At 43.4% G+C, this 18,474-nt stretch overlaps 1 protein-coding gene across 1 annotated transcript; it reads left to right on the top strand.

The window, feature by feature from the left end:
- Positions 1–9,632: 9,632 nt before the first annotated feature.
- Positions 9,633–11,632, top strand: LOC124101513 (C-C motif chemokine 4). The gene is made up of 3 exons (XM_046457523.2): positions 9,633–10,049; positions 10,556–10,670; positions 11,272–11,632. Exons 1-3 carry the CDS (start codon positions 9,974–9,976, stop codon positions 11,357–11,359), a joined length of 279 nt encoding a protein of 92 aa, XP_046313479.1. The 5' UTR covers positions 9,633–9,973; the 3' UTR covers positions 11,360–11,632.
- Positions 11,633–18,474: the final 6,842 nt, after the last annotated feature.

The raw sequence follows: 18,474 nt of genomic DNA, 5'->3' as shown, positions 1-18,474 counted from the left end.
GAACAGACACTTCTCAGAAGAGGATATACAATGAATCAACAAATAAATGAAAAAAATACTCGTCATCTCTAGCAATCAGAGAAATGCAAATCAAAACTACTCTAAGATATCATCTCACTGCAGTCAGAATGGCAGCTATTATGAAGACAAACAACAATAAGTGTTGGCCAGGATGTGGGGAAAAAGGTACACTCATACTTCGCTGGTGGGATTGCAAATTGGTGCAGCCAATATGGAAAGATTCCTTGGAAATCTGGGAATGGAACCACCATTTGACCCAGCTATCCCTCTCCTTGAACTATACCCAAAGGACTTAAAAACAGCATACTATAGGGACACAGCCACATCAATGTTTAGAGCAGCCCAATTCACAATAGCTAAACTGTGAAGCCAACCTAGATGCCCTTCAGTGGATGAAAGGATTAAAAAATGTGGTATATATACACAATGGAATTTTACTCAGCACCAAAAGAGAATAAAATCATGGCATTTGCAGGTAAATGGATGGCATTGGAGAAGATAATGCTAAGTGAAGTAAGCCAATCCCAAAAAGAACAAATGCCGAATATTTTCTGTGATTTAAGGAGGCTGACCCATAGTGGGGTAGGGAGGGGAAACATGGGAGGAATAGATGAATTCTAGATAGGGAAGAGGTGAGGGAGGGAAAGGGAGGGGGCAGGGTAACATTAGCAAGGATGGTGGAATGTGAAGGACATCTTTATCCAAAGTACATGTATGAAGACATGAATTGGGTGTCAACATAATTTATAGACAGAGATATGAAAAATTGTGGTATATATGTGTAATAAAAATTGTAATGTAAAAAAAGCCCAAAGTACATGTATAAAGACAGGAATAGGCGTGAACATACTTTATATACAAAGATATGAAAATTGTGCTCCATATGTGTAATAAGATTTATAATGCATTCCACTGTTGTGTATTTAAAAAATAAAATTAAAAAAAAAATAAATAAACCCATACCTCCCCCATGATCAGGGCCATTTTCCATCCAGAGAGTGAGCCCTCTGATGCCTGACTCTTCTACTAACTCAAAGGCATAGCTGCTCCATGAAGTCGGCTCCCATACAGGTTATTTGTACTTTCGCTTTGGTGATAAAACCATTAGGTTGGTTTTGCTTATGGTACCCATTCATGAAGGGAATTTTCCTAGACCAGGTACATTAGGAATCATAAAATGTTTGTAGCTTGGAATATTCCAGAACTGTACCTCTGGTGTAGAGTGGAATAACTGCAGTAGCCCTGTTCTTCTCCCCCAAGTCCCTCCATGTCACATCTTCCTATTATTTGCCCTTATTCCTCTTAACCAGTGAATCTGATTTTCTTGACAAACAAAAGCAAACTCCATACCAGTTTTCTTTTAAAAAGTGCATCTTTATTATTTCACCAGGCTGGACACAGCTCAGAGCCAAAGGAGCCGCTATGTGTTGGTCAGTACAAAAGGACCCACTACATATCTGTCAGTTTGGTGGCTTTGATACCATGTCTGCCTAGAACAAGCCCATGACAGCCACTCGATTGTCACCAAACAGTGTGAGCAAAGCTGGAGGGCATGAGTGGCAAAGAATTTGTCCTGGGATCTTTTGGAACAGTTACAAAATGAAATGAATATAAAAATAAATTATAAAAATTAAATAAAATAAACAAATAAATAAAATCTAAGTTCAGAGTGAGGCTGTTCAGCAACAACCAGCCACAGGAGAGGTAGCTATGGAGTCACAGGGATGCTTCCAAGACTCAGGCCCCTGCTCCCCACAGGGCCCATGGATGTCACTGGGTTCCTTGCTGTCTCCAGGCCACTCAGGCATTCAGCTCCAGGTCAGTGACGTATTCCTGGACCCAGTTCTCATTGGGGTCAGCACACACCTGCCGGCCTCTCTTGGTTAGGAAGCTGTGGGGAGAAGCAGAGGATCAAACACTGAGGAATCCTACAGGGTATCTGGGGCCCACGGTGGTCCCTCCATCCCACCCCCTGCCCTGGGCAGCTCAGAGAGGCTCTGCTTATGTTACTCCAGAGAGTCTCTCCCACCAACTCAAGAGTGTCTCAGGGTACCCTGCCACCTCGTTCTTCTGTCCCTCCTCTCTGAGTTTGGGGTTCCACCTTCCCAACCAAGTCAGGTCACATTTAAGAGCTGAAGCCTATATACATGGCCTGTCTATGGTTGCTCTCCTGGCCTGTCTCTGCCCGTGTGGGGCTGTGCTCAAGGGTGGGCAGGGGATGTGGCACTTACATGACACCTGGCTGGGAGCACTGGCTGCTGGTCTCAAAGTAGTCCGCTATGAATTTGCGTTGAATCTGCCGGGCCACGTAGGAGAAGCAGCAGGCCGTCGGGGTGTCCGCACCAACTGTGGAAAAAGGGACAGAATGAGTCCAGGTCATCATCCAAAAGGAAAGGCCACCAGATGTCACAACCTCAGGCTGAGGAAGAGCCCTGCACAGAGTGGGGACTGGAGACTGGCCTCGGGAAGGCATTTGGGCATTTCTGCCTAGAAACCTCATGTCTCTGTCTTCCTACTGTCTCTGTTCTCCTTGCTTCCTCACTCTTTACTGCGGGCTCTCTTTGTCTGTGTGATTCAGACCAAACAGACTATTCTCCTCTCTTCCTTCAGGGAATTTTGATTGGTACAAGAAGTCACACCCAGCAAAAAGAGAGGTCTGGTACATCTATCTCAAGATCCAGTGGGCAGAGCTCCTGGGAGCCCTGGAGTGAGCGGGGAATCGACCACATCACTGGGAAGGAAGTACCCAGGTCTGGATTCTGCCTCTTGCAAACTCAGTGGTTTAGGGCTCCACTTTTCCCTGCCCCAACCCTGACTCTCAGGACTGGGGACTAGGAGAGCTAAGATCCCTTGTAAAGGTGAAAAGTCCTTAAGAGAAAGCTCAAGGTGCTTTGTAGCCCTTTAAGAAGTTTTCTCTTTTCTCCTGGGTTCTGGAGACAAGAAGAGATTGATGTGGTCTCCCCAGGGCCAGAGAGTGGGGACACCCGCCACAATAGGGTGGACTCACATGGTGCAGAGAGGACCTGGTCGCAGAGAGCCATGGTGCAGAGGAGGACAGCAAGAGCAGCCGTGGAGACCTGCATGATGTTCAGTGGATGACAGTGTGTGGTCTCAAGTATGAGCAGATCCAAGAAGGGCCTGGGTCCTCCCTGCTGCCTGTGTCCTTCTGCCATCTGAAGCCATCTGCCCTTCTCTTTATAGGCAGCCCTGGCGGCTGGGGAAGTGGAATCTGGGGGTGCATGGGGAAATTTTTAAGCATAGCAATGTTGTCATGATGTTACACAACTTGGGGTCCTTGGTGACCACAGGAACTCATGATATCTAAGAATAGCATCTCTGAGCTGTAGGTCTCAGCTCTAGGCTCATGACCTGCTCTGGTTGTTTTTAGGGAGATGGTGAGAAGGAGGAGACGGGTGTGCGTCTGCCCAGAGCTGCTGTTAGCTGGTCCCTTCTCATAAGAACTTATTATAGATGACCCCTCCAGTGCTGTTCCTTTCTATAGAACTAAAACTCAGTGCTTTCTCAGTCTCTGTAACCATATGGGGTTGACATGTGGATAGCAGCAACACCCCACCCCCCAAATCCTGGACCTGAATTAAGGAATCCCCAGCTTGTGGAATGGAAAGTGTGGTGTCACGTTTCATTTGTCCACTTATTGAACAGTCATAGAATGACTAGGGGACTCTGTCAGAAACTCTAGTTGTGAATTATGAAGTTCCTTTAGGTGTGGGTGTCAGTATGTCAGAAGCCTAAAAATATTTATGCCCACTTACCAAGAAAAAGTGTTTCTAGGAAAGAGTTCTACAGAAACAAGCCAGATATGGAGGTATCATCAAAAAAAAAAAAAAAAGAACCAGCATCATTTCTAATTTTCCTCTATGAGGAAATGATTAAGTAAGTTATGACGGGTTTACTGGATTGTTTATTATTAAGCCCTAAAACTGAGCGAAGGGGTCTAAATATAACATCAGTGTTAAAGAGCAAGATAAACAAAATTGTACAAATGTTCATGAAAAATTGTATGAATATATGGGAATGTATCTGTAATTTTGTGCCTACCCCTAGTACGGAAAAATTTTTTTAAAAATCTTGGAATTAAAAGTCTAAAGAGTTAATAATGCTTATATTTGTGTGATGGGCCTATGGTATTTAATTTTCTTGGCTTTTGTTTTTCTTTGTCCAGATTTTTCTCATTTTCTTCAGTAAGACTGGATTACCTGCTTGTCAGCCCCAAATTTTGCTTTAAAAACGTTTAAATGTCTGGTTGAAAAGTGGAGGCGTCATTAATTGTTCAATTTAACATAAATTTTGATAAATATACTGACATTTCTGTCCTAGGACCTTTGCTAAAACTCAGTCTTGGTTTCTCATTTCTCTGAACAGTTTGCAGCATCCTGTGTGATACTCACCAAACTGTGATAAACATCACCAAACTTGAAGCAGTTTTCTTTTTATATTCCTCTCAATGCAAAAAAGAGTGATGTATAAAAGAGTCTTCCCTCTCAGCCAAACCTATGTTCTTTCTTTTTCATTCTTTATTCTTTTATAATTCAAAAGCACATATCATCTTTTATGAGAAATGGGTTGAGTTCTTTTTAATAGCCTTTATCCTTAGATGCTCCCAGTCTGGTAGGAGCAGGTAGATACACGAGAGGTACTCACAGCACTAGCAAAAAGTGTTAGACTGGGTATAGTGGTGCACACCTGTAGTCTCAGCGGCTGGGGAGGCTGAAGCAGAAGGATCACAAATTCAAGGCCAGCCTCAGCAACTTAGCCCTAAGCAACTTAATGAGACCCTGACTCAAAATTAAAATATAAAAAATGGCTAGGGATGTGGCTCAGTGGTAAAGCGTCCCCCGGGTTCAATCCCTGGTACCAAAGGGTGGGGGGAGAAGAAGAAGAAAAAAGAAAGCGCCAGAACTCTTAGAAGAGGAAATAAATGTTATGAGGAGGGAGAAATGAACCTCCAGGGGAAGACAGGTGAAGTTTTCATGAAAAGGATGGAGTTTTGGTTGGATCTTGAAAACTCTTCAGGATTTGAACATGCACAGATGGGATGGGAGGTGGAGGTTCCAATGATACAAAGTCACAGGTGTGACACTGAGGGCTCCTGAGCTCTAAGGGCAGAGTCTGATGGGGCGGCAAGATGTGCAGGGAATGTATAACGAAGCTCAACTGGAGCCCAACCAGGAAGGGTCCCTGAATTCTTCCCCAAAGGAATCAGACTTGCTCTGTCAGAGCCAGAGAACAGAAGAAGACAGCCCACCTAAGCAGAGAAAGACCACACCTCAGGAATTCTGTCTTTCCTCAGTGTCTTTAGAGTCACATTTTTAAAAACACATGGGCTCTGGGCTCTGTTTCTACCCTCCTTTCCTGTGATGCTAATGCAGGTAGCGAGGGAGGTGAAGCGAAGATCACGGGCAATGGAGATTTCACTGGGAAGGCGGCAAACCCAGTATTTCCCCAAATTGCTATTAATTCCAAAAAAGGAGTCACTGTCCCTTTTTTCACTAGAAACAACATCATAGAGGATGCGCTCGACTTAGCCCATCCTCCCTGCCAGCCATCGGTCCAGGGCGGAATCACATTCATACTCATGATTAAGTTTCTGAGAGATTGGCATCTATGAGCTGGGGAGGGTGAGAAGAGGAAGTGGAAACTGCTGAATCAACCATGTTTCTGATAATGGGCATTATCTACTTCCAGGATTACAGCACTCACCAGTGTATGATTAGTCATGTATGTAAGCTCTATTTCAAAAATTTAGATGACATCCTCCTGTTGATTTTCAACCGAATTCAGACCATGTCTTATTGATTGTTCCTAGCTAAACCAATCCTAGCACATAATGATTACAGGAAGAATCTCTATCTAGTTTCCATTCCTCACAGTCTTGTCTTCGATAAAAGTGATGGTTGAATATATGATTCCATGTGTTTATATATTGGTAAGATTTTCCATGTCAGTCCCCAAGCCAGGAAGTAGCCCTTTGCCATGTATTTGGACTTGGGTTGGAACATAACATTCTTGTGCGCAGAGTATGTGCTTGATACACATGTTGAATGAGTAAAGAAAGGAAGCTCTGAGTTATGGCTGAATTGGAAGAGTCTTAGAAAATTCCTTGGTGACAAATTGATGTTCCCAGGTTTAAAATGATTTGCCTGCAGTTACACAGATGGAAATGACCAGTTTGATATTTCCCTGACTGAATTATTACCAATGTATCTCCAAACATAACCATAATGCCCAGAACACAGTACAGCTTGATAAATATTTGGTAAAAGAATAAATCACAGATTTGACTATCAACTAACAATATATGTCCAGTCCTGTCATTACAGAGTTGAAATACTAATGGGAAGGGAAGGCTGAGAAAGGCCACAGTGTCAGGTCTGGCTCTTTGGGGGAACACCCAAGATTGCTCAGGTGTTCAATAGTCAACATCCTATCATGAAGCCCTTCTTTGAGGAGTCAGTCCTTTATTTCCTGTCTTGAGTCCTTGTCATTTTCTCCACTTTGTGTGTGTGAGCAGTACCTCGGGGCACATATCTTGGTATTGGATTTTGTTCCTTCCCTTGTCTCCTGTGTTTTCTACCCAGTAGAAAGCATCCTTTCCTATTGAGTTTCCAAGCCAGAAAACTGGGAGTTGCCCTTGACCTCCCCACCCGTACTCCCCACCCGTACTCCCTGCATCTCCTACATCTGCTCAATCTCCAGCTCTAGTCTGTATTTGAAATTAGGTGCATCCACCTGTCACCATCCCCACACTGCTGCAGTCTGAGGTTAGGCCCTCCTTTCTCACTATGACCATGTTCCTGTCTAAGCAACTGGTTTTTCTTTTCACTTTCTCCTCTTTGTTTATTCGATCCCACAGCATCCAATGTGATTTTTGCCAAAGTGCAAATCAGTCTCTGTCTCCTTCTGTTAACATTTTTCAAATACTTTGCCTTGTGTCCAGCATGAACTGGAAGCTTCTCTGTGACCTGACTCCTGATGCCCACTGCCTTCTTTGGCCCGCAGCTTGCCTCCTTCAGACTTCCTGATGACCAAGACTCCAGTCCCTCTGAGCTACCTGTGTTTCCTTAAAAGCGTCTCTTCCCCCACTGTTAATGAATGAGGTGTCAACTTGACAAAGCAGTTTCCCCTTGGTGCAAACCACAGGCAGAGTCAGCTAGCTATGCATGGGCACATCCTGTGGCAGCCACAGGGGTTAAAATTTAGAACAAATATGAAAAATTGCTATTCAATTCCCCAAATTTTCTAAAGGAAAAAAAAAGGGAAGTCCATGGATTCTATTGCTCAAAAATAAAACATTTGTTTATGAAATGCAAAACCGAAAGACATTCTACATCATAATCACAGGACTTTGGCTGGTTGGCTTTTAAATTTATAATAAAGCACATTTCCCTTTCTGATTTATTTAGTCTCTAGAGCCACATTTGCTTGGTTTTATTTCCAAATCTGTCTGTCAGCTGTGTGCTCTTTATTTGGTTACTTACTTCACTATGCTTCAGCATCCCACGTGTAAAAGGGGATAAAATACTTACCGTAGAGGTTCACGGTGAGGGTTAAATACATTAATGTTGGTGCTTAGAATTTTACCAGCTCAGGGGCTGGGGTCGTGGCTCAGTGGTAGAGCACTCACCTAGTACGTTTGAGGCCTTGGGTTCAATTCTCAGCACCACATAAAAATAAATAAATAAGGGCATTGTGTCCAACTACAACTAAAAAATAAATATATATATTTTAAAAAAATAACCAGCTCATAGTAAGTGCTGTCATAAATGCTAGCTGCTTTTATCATTATCATTGAAATACTTTTTAATTTTCAAAAATTTTAAAGAAAATTTTTAAATCAACATATGAAAATTGTACACATTTATTTAAGTCTCAGCTCAACTTAGAGAAAAGTCTTGAACAATTTGAATGGACCAACCTAAACAGTAGAATAGTTAAATGTAAATGTTGGCACATCCATACAATGGAATTTCACACCTTCATTAATGCTATCTTTGATTCATGTTTGGGTTTTTAATAACATGGAAGAATATTAAGTAACAATAATATGCTAATTCAAGAAGGAATATTACATACTAATAGTAAAATATAAAATTGGGTAAAGAATGATAGCATAATTTAAATTTTTATTTATACTTTCCTATATTTTCTAATTTTTATACAGTGGCCATGTATATTTCCTATAAAAGAAAAATAAACTAAAATAAATATTTTTTAAAAAGAAATTAAAGCTTTACCTTTTTTGGACTTTCTTGAACCCACCATCATGAACCCCCAACATCTGACCCAGACTGTCACATAGCAAGAAATATAATTCTGTAAACACTTTACAGAATTAGTTTCTTCTTTTGCTCAAGTATTCCCTGTGACCTGCTTGGAAAGAGGCTATAAACAAGCATAAAAGCATTCATTAAAGAAAGATGTTTCATAAGGAAGATTGAACATATTCTCAGACCCACCAAAGCCCAGTGAGGCTTGATGCTTCCCTCAGAAATGTAACATGTCCAGAATGTAATGTCCCCAGAAGTCACTACCTGTGCCCTTAACAGCCAAAGGGCAGACTGTGGCAGGTAGGAAGGTCCACTTTCGCTTTAGAAAGAATGAGGCTATTGGGTTCAGTGGTTGGAGTGCAGCAGTCACAGACAAGCTGCTCCAACCAGCTCACTGTCTTGCAGACTTCATTTTGAAAACCAAGTGTTCTGACACTTGAGGCAAGCTCCATCCCAAAAATAAAAGGGCAAGCACAGAAAACACAGAGGGAAAGAGTTAAGTGCAATTTTGGAGGGGAGAGGGTGGAGAGAATGATAAAGTAAATGACCTTGTACTTTATCAAATGACCCTGAAGTGCCCCAGGATGCTGCTCCTGTGCCATAATCAAAAGCATCCAGGGGGCTGGGCTCTGTCTTTTGACTTTCTCAGAGCAGAGCAGAGGGCAATGGTGTGCTAGGGGCGAGCAGGTGGGTCAGAGTAGTTGAGCTAAGGGTGAGTGAGATCTCTGTCCACTCATCCAAATTCCCATCATTTGCCATGTTCTGTGCATCTCTGCATCGCTGCCCTTGGTAAGCTTCTTCTGTACAGGTCTCCAGCATTGTGAAGCCAGCCAGGGTTGACAGGGACAAGAGGCATTCCCTATGGACCGGGAATGCCTAGGTTACATAGTCTGTCTGTCACACAGGTAAACATTGCTAGGTCGCCCATCCTATACATACACTGGCACAGTCTTTGCCTGGGTCTTTCAAACTTAATTCTTACTGCTTTCTTTCTCTTATTTGTCCAAGAAAATACCCCGAAATCTTGGTTTCTCTTTCATTCCCTCCTTGTTCTACGACTGGCTAACTGACCCCTTTGCTGAATGAAGTTCTGATCAGATATGTGTGGAAGAACCCATGGTGGGGTGGGGGAGACAATGGTTTCTCTCTGTGCTCACACCCTATGTCTGCTCTGCAGACCACTGCCAACCTGGAAAGACTGATGTGAACAGCTTCTGCAGGGGCAAACCACCCAGAGCAGCCCTTTTTTTTTTTTTTTTTTTTTGTCCTTGAACCCTTTCTAGCAAGTGTCAATGTGTCATCCTTCCTCTCTGGTTTCAGCTCTCTCCAGTCTCGGTCTCTATCTCTGGTGTACCATTTCCCTCTAGGGCACAGCCCACTTCTTTTCCCCTTCAACTCTTTTATTCCGTGATGACATAGCCCTGGGGAAGAGAAGCTGTGAGGAACTCTTCACTCTTAGCTAGGTTTGGTTTCTTTACTGGTGCCATGACATCATCTCTACCCTGGAAATTCCATTTCTTTTCTGTACCTCCACCTCCGTTCCAGCCCTCAGAGTCCCTATAAAAAGGGGTTTGCAACTCAAATCAGCACAGGACACAGCCAGGTTCTGACGCTTCTGAGCTCTGCAGTCTCAGCCCTAGGCAAACCTCTCCTCCACCAACACCATGAAGCTCTGTGGGATTGTCCTCCCTCTCCTTGTGCTTGTGGCTGCCTTCTGCTCTCCAGCACTCTCTGCACCAAGTAAGTCCACTGTTTCTTCTAGGGTCAAGGTAGGAGCTGTGGAGGGGTTGAAAGGGAACTAGGAAAATTTCCAAAAGGCCTGCTATTAAAGGTAGAGTCTAGTAGACAGCCAATGATATTTAAGCTCCTATTTTCTTAAGAATTAACAGCCAGCACAGAAAAGGATGGGGTAGAAGTCAGACAGCTGAACAGGCTCTGTCTCTGACTACTGGTTTAAGCCTGTCCCTCTCTATGCCTTGGTTTCCCCATCTGTAAGACAAAGGGAATAAGACACATTCTGAGACTCAATCCAGTCCCAATCCGCTAGAATTCTTTCTTACCTTTGCTCAGGATTCTGTTTAGAATAACAGTCCCATTCTGTGTGGGTGGGCATAAATATATTGGACCATAATTGGGATTATGATAGCTCCCCAGGGAAGTTCAATGCAGATCCAGAAGTAGGATCGAAAAATGAATAGCTCCTGGGTAGTTTCAAGCTTTGATCTCACATGGACCTTTCCTTCCAGTGGGTTCAGACCCTCCCACTGCCTGCTGTTTCTCTTACGCCCTGCGGAAGCTTCCACGCAACTTTGTGATCGATTACTTTGAGACCAGCAGCCTCTGCTCCCAGCCTGCTGTGGTGTGAGTATCAATCCCTGGGCTGCTCTGGGAGGCAAGGGTGAGGGGAGGCAAAAAGGGAGCCATTTGGGGCAGGAGGTGATCAAGCAGGAGGAAGTGGTTCTCATGGCTGATGCTCTGTCAAGGGCAGTGAGTAAGCAGGTCATGAGGTCACTTTTTGAGTCCTGGAAGTGGCTGGGTGACAGACAAAGGACAAGAAAGTGCTTCCTGGGGAAAAACCTATCCAGAGGCCAGAAAGTCAGGAAAAATCAATACCATGAGATAGAAGCAGATTTCTTGAAGAAGACCAGAAAAACATGGAAAAGTCATTGCTAGGAAAAGCAAAGATATAACCGCATTGATTGCAAAATCAACTGGTTCCTAATCTGGGAAATCCTTGAGGCCACAGATAAGTCCAGTGGGTGGAAGTTATAGAAATATGGTTCCAGCATCATTCTAGAGAGATCCATTCCACTCACATGCCTAATGTGAGTGGAATGGAGATGCCTAATGTGAGCCATGGTCAAGTAGAGAAAGATTCCTACCACAGACAAGGGGGGGGTGTATTATCAGATGTCCTTAATGGTCCCACAGGACTCTAATGTGTCCACTCTTTGTTCTACAGATTCCAAACCAAGAAGGGCAGGCAAGTCTGTGCCAACCCCAGTGAGTCCTGGGTCCAGGAGTACATGGATGACCTGGAACTGAACTGAGCTGCTTCAGTCTCAGGGGCAGGATGTCTTCAGGGAAGGTCACCTGAGCCCCAGCACCTCTCAGCAAGATGCACCTTATTCTCCATGCTCCTGACTCCTCTCAGGAACCCCTGTCCCTCCCTTCTCTTAATTTAATCTGTACTGGATGCTTTGTTATTGTATGTAGAGTTATTTCTATTATTTAAGGACATATGTCCCCTATGGGGACGGTCCACCGTCACTTCTCTGCTATTGTGGATACATGGATGATACAGTTGATTCCATGAATTTTCATAATAAAACTTTTTTTAAAAAAAATAAGCAGTTGCTTTGTGAGTTTTGATTTGATTTGTGGTGTGAAGGGGATTGCCTGGTACTATTAGTTGGGACAAACTGTAGTTTCAAAAAATAATTCAGTCTGAGCCTTTATGAAGTCTTTAACAATTACTAAGTCTAAGGCTCTGTTGTCCTCTGTTTTACAAGTGAATAAAGAGAGGCACAGAGAGGGGAGAGTGACTTGCTGAGGTCAGCTCTGGGAGCACCATGGAAGGATGACCCCAAAGGACAGCTGTGATGCTCAGGGTTATGAGTTTAACAACCCACGGGGAAATTGTGGACAGGGGCAGCAGCACACTGTAGGGGAAGAGAAGTCGATCAGAATCAGAAAAGCAACTTCATCATCTTATTCTCAACAAAACATTGGGAAAATCATTTTGCCTTACTGGATCTCCATTTTCCTGCCTGGGAAATGGGGAATAATATTTCCCTGGGCTGTTGTAAGACAATGTACAAAGTGCCCATCATGGGACCTGGTCTGTGGAAGATTCTCTCCCTCCCTCTCTGAGCCTCAGTGTCTGTCCTTGTCATGAGGATTATCAGATCAGTTCAAGGAACAACACTCTGGAATCCAAAGCCAATGTGAAGTGGCATCATGAAGACAAAAGAATATGTGTCTGGTTCGGTTGTGAAGTGCTATGGGAGTGACTTAAAGTCATGGGTATTTAATAATGCTTAATTAGAACTTAATACCATATGGGTCAAAGAGAATATGGATATGAAGTGGAATTATGTACACAATAAACCCTGATCTGTGGGACACAGTCTGTTAAAGCTGAGAGGAACCCTTAGACCATGTGGTCCAACCCTCTCAGCTTATGAAAACTAAGGGCCAAGGGCTAGGAAGTAACTTGCCAAAGGCCAGTCAACAGAGCAGAACTCCAGCCAGTGTCAGTTCTCAGGTTAGTACCCTTTCTTGTGCACCTTTCCTAGTGAGACATTTCTGTGGTCCCCAAAAGGGTGACCATTGAGTAAGGTAGATAAGGAAGGGACTACCTTGAAAATAATTTGAGTGTTCTTAGCTCTGTGAAAAAGCAGAAACAGGGCTGTTTACTTCTCTGGGTTAGTAGACACAGTCCCATTCTGCCCTCTGTCACCCTATCACTCAAGAGCCCCTGGGGAAACCTCTTCAGATTCTGCAGGAACCAGGAGAAGGAGGGTCAGAGCACAGTGGATCTGAAGCAGGTGTGAGGAGAGGCTAGCAGCAAAGGACCCTCTTGGCTTTACCTTCTGTTTTTATTTGTCTAGATCTGAGCTCTCTGATATGTTAGCTATTAGCCAGAGTGGCTATTTAAATTTCAATTAAATTTAATTAAATGAAATAAATTTTAAAATTCAGTTTCTCTGTCACACAAAATCACATTCAAGGGCTCAATAGCCACATGCAATGGTAGCTATCGGGTTGGACAGCGCAAATATAGAATTATCTGTCATCACAGAAAGTTCCATTGGATGTGAAACCATCCTGGAATAGTCTCAAGGGAAGTGAATAGAGGGAGAGTTGGGGTGGCCTAGAAGGTTAGAGTATAAATTTGGAGAAAGATACCCAACTCTATTCTGAGGGGATGGAATGGGAGAGAATGGACGATCCCCAGGCCTGAAACAAGGTGCATGTCACTGTAATAGGCTGAGCAATGTCCCTCAAGGTGTCCACATCCTAATCCCCAGAACCTGTGGGCACTACCTTACATGGCAAAAGGGACTTTGCAGATAGGCTCTTTCCTTAAGGATCCTGAGATGAAGAAATTATCTTGGATTATCTGACCAGACCCTAAATCTTGCCATGTGTCCTTATCAAGTATGCAGGATGACATATGACAATAGAAGAGGGGTTGGGAATGTGACAACTGAAGCAAAAATGTTATCTGCTGGCTTTGAAGATGGAGAGAGTCTATGAACCAAGGGATGTGAGGCAGCAGCTCTAGAAGCTGGAAAAGGAAGAGAGCAAAAAAAGTTTTCTCCCATAGAGCCTCCAGGAGAAGTACAGCCCAGTGAAAATGATTTTGGATTTCTAACCCCAGAAACTTAAGAGACCAAACGTGCGTTGTTTTAAGACGGGTGGTTTGTGGCCATTCGTTACAGCAGTCATAGAAAACGGAAACAATCACTGACTGAAGAGTCAGTGCAGAAAGGAATGGAAGATTCTAGAAAGGATGTCAGACTTCCCCAAGGAGACACCTCGAGTGAGTGATGGACCATAACAAAGTTGGGCATCTCAAGCAGAGGCTCTGCTTCAGCAGCTGAGCGTGAGAGCTGAGGCTTCACCAAGGGTACAAGACTCCCAGGAAGTGTGCTTCCTCTGGAGACTAGTATGGCCCTCCAGGGGTCCTAGATTTCTAGCTGGAAGAGTCCCTTGACCTGCTGTGGTTTCATCATCAGTGAGAGCTGGGGTAGGAGCAGAATCTGGCTCTCCTCTCTCGAGGTGAAGTCCTTTTCCCCACATCTGCCTATCCCTGGACAAGTCAGAGGGAGGTCAACTCCATAGGAGCAAGACCATGAGAAATACTGCAGGAAGCCCGCACGGTCTCGTGAGGAAAGGCTTCACCCAGGAGTTGCAAATGACAGTGTGGAACTCTGGCCATGGGGCAATGTGGGACTTTGTGGGTTGCACAATGTGAAACCGTGTTTTTTCCTTTCTCCTCTTGCCACACTACTTCCTTTTCTTACCCTACGGTCAGAGAGTTGGTATCTGCTTACTTGATTTTTCAACTGCAGTTTCTCCTGGTTTCTGGATGGGGGGCAGAGCCAGAAGAAATGAGGCAGGACAAGCGAAGGTGAAGGAGGGTCCAGTCACTGACCAAACCAACTCCATTTTGTCCCTCTCTGACTCCATTCGCCTCTTCTTTTCTGAGTCATTTTCTTCTTCAGTTCCCTTGGGTTCTAGGAACAACAGACCTCATTGATAAGCATCTTTATAAGGGATCAAATCTACCACCAAGCGATGACCAGCCGGACAGAACAGACCAACCCCTGATGAGACTGCCCCTCCCAAGCAGGAACAATCAATCACCCCCTGACAGAATCGAGGCTGCACCCTAGGCAGGAGGCAATCATATTGTGAGGGGAACAGAATCATGCCCTTAAGTAATGATGACCTTCCCAGAGTTTGAGACCAGTTCTGCAATAACAATCAACCAGACCCCAGCAAGACCAAGATGACCTGCTCTGCTAGCTATGCAAACCCCACAGCCATTCAAGTCCCCAACCCTTATCTTTGTTCTCCTTTTCTATACCATCTTACAGCTTCTGTCAGCCATTTAAAGACAGATCTTTGTTCTTCCCAGAATGGACACACTGATTACAGCTCCTTTCTTACCCTTCACCACTGCTCATCTCTTTGATTGGCATATTGAGATGAGTGGCCAAGCCTGGCCTGATGGAATCCCTGGAGCAGGGACCTTTGCCCTAGGACTTCAGTGACAAAGGGAGTTTATGGAGCAAGCTCTAGACACCAGGCCTGGGTCTCTATTCTCTTGCAGTGCCTTCCTTTCACGTTTCACTCTCTAGATGGGAGGAAGCCGGTTTCCTTATGCATATAAACTTTCTATGCTTCTCTCCTTATCCCACCCCAGCTTAGAACCTTCTATAATGTTCCCATTGACATGGGCATTTTTCTCTGGGGGGCCAGGAGCTAAGCAGGGACTAAGAAAGGAAGTTTAAGTGAAGATGGTTTAAAAACAAACAAAAAAAAAAAACAAAAAACCCACAGTTCTTCCTGGTGATTGAGACCAGCAACCTTGTCACACAGTCCTGAGCTGCATTCACACCAACCCTCCACAGACCTGAAGGACTTACCTTCACCCTCTTTTCCACTTGTCCCCACCTGTTCACCTTTCCAAACTCCTCCTGGGGAAAATAGCAAAATGTGTAGAAATGGAGAGAGAATATTGTGACTACATTTTTGTCCTGTTTAAATACTTTCATTTTTTATATATATGATACGTGTGTAAAACATATAAATTCAGAAGAAAAGAGAAAATCTTTTTTTTTTCTCCCTCAGGGAACTAGGTTTAATAGTAATGGGATCATCTGGGGGACCCTCCCTTTCTATGAAAATCCTCCCAACTGGGAAAAGGATAGGAAAATCCTTCCTTTGGGTTGCATTAACTCCTTCTAAATCTCAGGATGCATGTGCCTCCTGTGCTTATCAAAAAGGGCCTAGTTACTTATAGTGACTCCGAGTTCATCTCCTTCACGGGTCTTTCTTCCTTCTATACGGGGCTGGAAGAATTGGGGTAAGCATTAAACAAACACTTTAATGTCACAGGCACCATACTACACATGAGTTTTAGTATATAGACTTCTTTAACCCTTGCAAAAACTTGAGTCGATACGATTCCCATTTTAAAGAGGAGAAAACTAAGGCTCTGAGAGGTCAAGAGGTGGATCTGTAGTGTGGAGACACTGGCTTGGTCTTATCCTTCTCAGTTGTGATCTCTTCAGGTCAATTAGATTTAAACTAGCTCTTCTTTTCTACAGCCTTCCTAAGTGTTGACCTTGGGACTGTTAAGCCCCTCCCCCTCCCATCCTGCCTTTCTGTATCTCCTTGATTTGGGAGGCTGGAAGACCTTGTCCTCTTCTTCCCCATTATTTGTTGAAAAGAACAAATCCTTGAATTTTTTAGGCTGTCAGTGGAGGAGGCTGTTGCATCTATGATTCTGAGATCTGCAGATTCACTGGTTGATGAACTGTTGGAATTCCCAACAGACTAAACACTCACCAAGTCATTTGATGTCATCTACTCCATGGTCTTAAAATTAAGAATTTTTGAACAGTGGACATTATATAAAACGCAAAGGCATAAAAAGATATTCAACAAAATTAAGCCTACCTCCTAGTCTCATCACTCAAATTATCCAGTTTTACTTCCCAGAAGCAACAACTAACTGATTGATGGCTTTGGCTCTTTCATGAACTCATTTTGAGGTTCAATGGCCTTTAAAAAGTGTCAGGAACTGGAACAATAGGGCCTTTGATTGGTTTTTAGAGTTGATGTTGACGTACATTTGTTTTAGTTAGCGGTTTTTGCTGCTGTGACTAAAAGACCTGACAAGAACAATTTTAGAGGAGGAAAAGTTTATTTGGGAGCTCACGGTTTCAGATGTCTCAGTCCATGGACAGCCGGTTCCGTTCCTTGGGCCTCGAGGTCAACATCATGGCAGAAGAGTGAGGTGGAGAGAAGCCCCTCACATGATGATCAGCAAGCAAAGAGACTCCACTTGCCAGATATAAACTATCTACTCTAATGCCCGCCCCCAGTGAACCCACCTCCTCCAGCACATCCTACCTACCTTCATTTTCTACCCTGTTAATCCCATCAGGGGATTAACTCACTCATTGGGTTAAGGCTCTCCTAACCCAATTATTTCTCCTGTAAACCTTCTTGCATTGTCTCACACATGAGCTTTTGAGAGACACCTAATATCTAAACCATAACATAAGCTTGGATTTACAAAATTCTTGCCTGTCCTTCTCTGGGACAAATCTAATTTGAGATTTTAAAATGTTACCTTTTCTTTTCTTTATTCAATTCTCAAAACAAGGACTTGCTAGAAACATCCTAAGAAAGCTTCATAAAACTGCCTGTTTCTTGAGGGGCTTATGCATTTCATAGACACCGTCTTTGATGTGCAAAACTGTAACTTCATTTTTTTCCCCAGTTGAACACAACTCCCCAGTCACCATTTATTTTGGTGGCAGAAAATTTCATCTGTCCAACAAAATGAACACAGTTGCTTCCTGATGTTTTTCTCTGAGAATCTTCCATCTCCCATTCTTCTTCCTTCTCTGGTCTTCCCTGCTGATGTTCCCAACCCTTGGTTAGTGTCTGATGAGGTGCATCTCAGTCTTTTAGGTCACTGGCCCATGTCATAGATGACTGCTGTGTCACTTGTCCTGCTATTACCTCCCAGGTCAGGTCTGTGGCACCATATCTTTTGTCCCACCCTAAGCTCCTCTGAACCCACCAGCCCTGAACAAAACAAAGTAACAAATGTATTGGATCAGAGTATGAGAAATCATTCTCCTTCCCTGGGGGTGAAGGTGTAAGTTAGTAGTGTATAGACCTTTTGGAGAACAGTTTGGCAATATCTTCTAATTCTATAGTACACACCATCTATTCTGGGGAAATACTGATGTACATAAACAAGAACCATATACAAATATGGTCATTGCAGCATTGTTTATGATAGGGAAAAAAACTATTGGAATCTAACAAAATGGGCAAGAATTGGAGATTGTTTAAATAAATTATGAACTATACATATAAAAGAATTTTTAGATAGCAGTAATTTAAAAAAAAAAACAGATACTAACCTAGAAAGCTCTCCAAGACATATTGTTAAGTGAATAAAGCAAAATAATATATATAAAATATAGCTTCATTTCTGCAAAAAAAATCCCCATATACTTATATATGCACATATGTGCATGTAAAGGCATGGGAAAGGGCCTTAGAAAAACACACAACAAACTGCTAATGTTGATGCCCTCCTCAAAATTACTCTGTATGTCCATGTCATTTGTTGATCCTAAGAGTTAATTCAGTATTTGTTGTAAAAAAATGAGCTTTTAAAGATCATGTTAGCTGAGTTATAACAGTCATGCTTAGGTCACTTTGAGAGAGGGATCTGGGAGAGCTTCCCTGGCCAGCAGTTCCCAGAGGGTTAGTCTGAAAGTTCTTTGGCTGTCCTGCCCTGGTCACTGTCATCAAGGCCAACCTCCTCTTCAACTGAAATCCAACCAGCCACTTTGGGCTTGGATTTGGACCTGCCCTTTGCTGTCCTCTGTGCTGTCCGAGG

This window comes from Marmota monax, unplaced genomic scaffold, assembly GCF_021218885.2.
Source record: "Marmota monax isolate L192 unplaced genomic scaffold, Marmota_monax_Labrador192_F-V1.1 WCK01_AAM20220418_F8-fsc00417, whole genome shotgun sequence".
NCBI classification, from domain to species: domain Eukaryota; kingdom Metazoa; phylum Chordata; class Mammalia; order Rodentia; family Sciuridae; genus Marmota; species Marmota monax.
Note: the sequence above shows the minus strand (reverse complement) of the source record. Positions and strands in the feature narration are given on the sequence as shown.

Excerpts from the sequence above, each read along its gene's own strand:
- LOC124101513 (XM_046457523.2), top strand. The coding sequence starts at position 9,974 with ATGAAGCTCTGTGGGATTGTCCTCCCTCTCCTTGTGCTTGTGGCTGCC. Across the intron at positions 10,050-10,555 it reads TCCAGCACTCTCTGCACCAA|TGGGTTCAGACCCTCCCACT; the intron begins GTAAGTCCACTG and ends CTTTCCTTCCAG. Across the intron at positions 10,671-11,271 it reads TGCTCCCAGCCTGCTGTGGT|ATTCCAAACCAAGAAGGGCA; the intron begins GTGAGTATCAAT and ends TTTGTTCTACAG.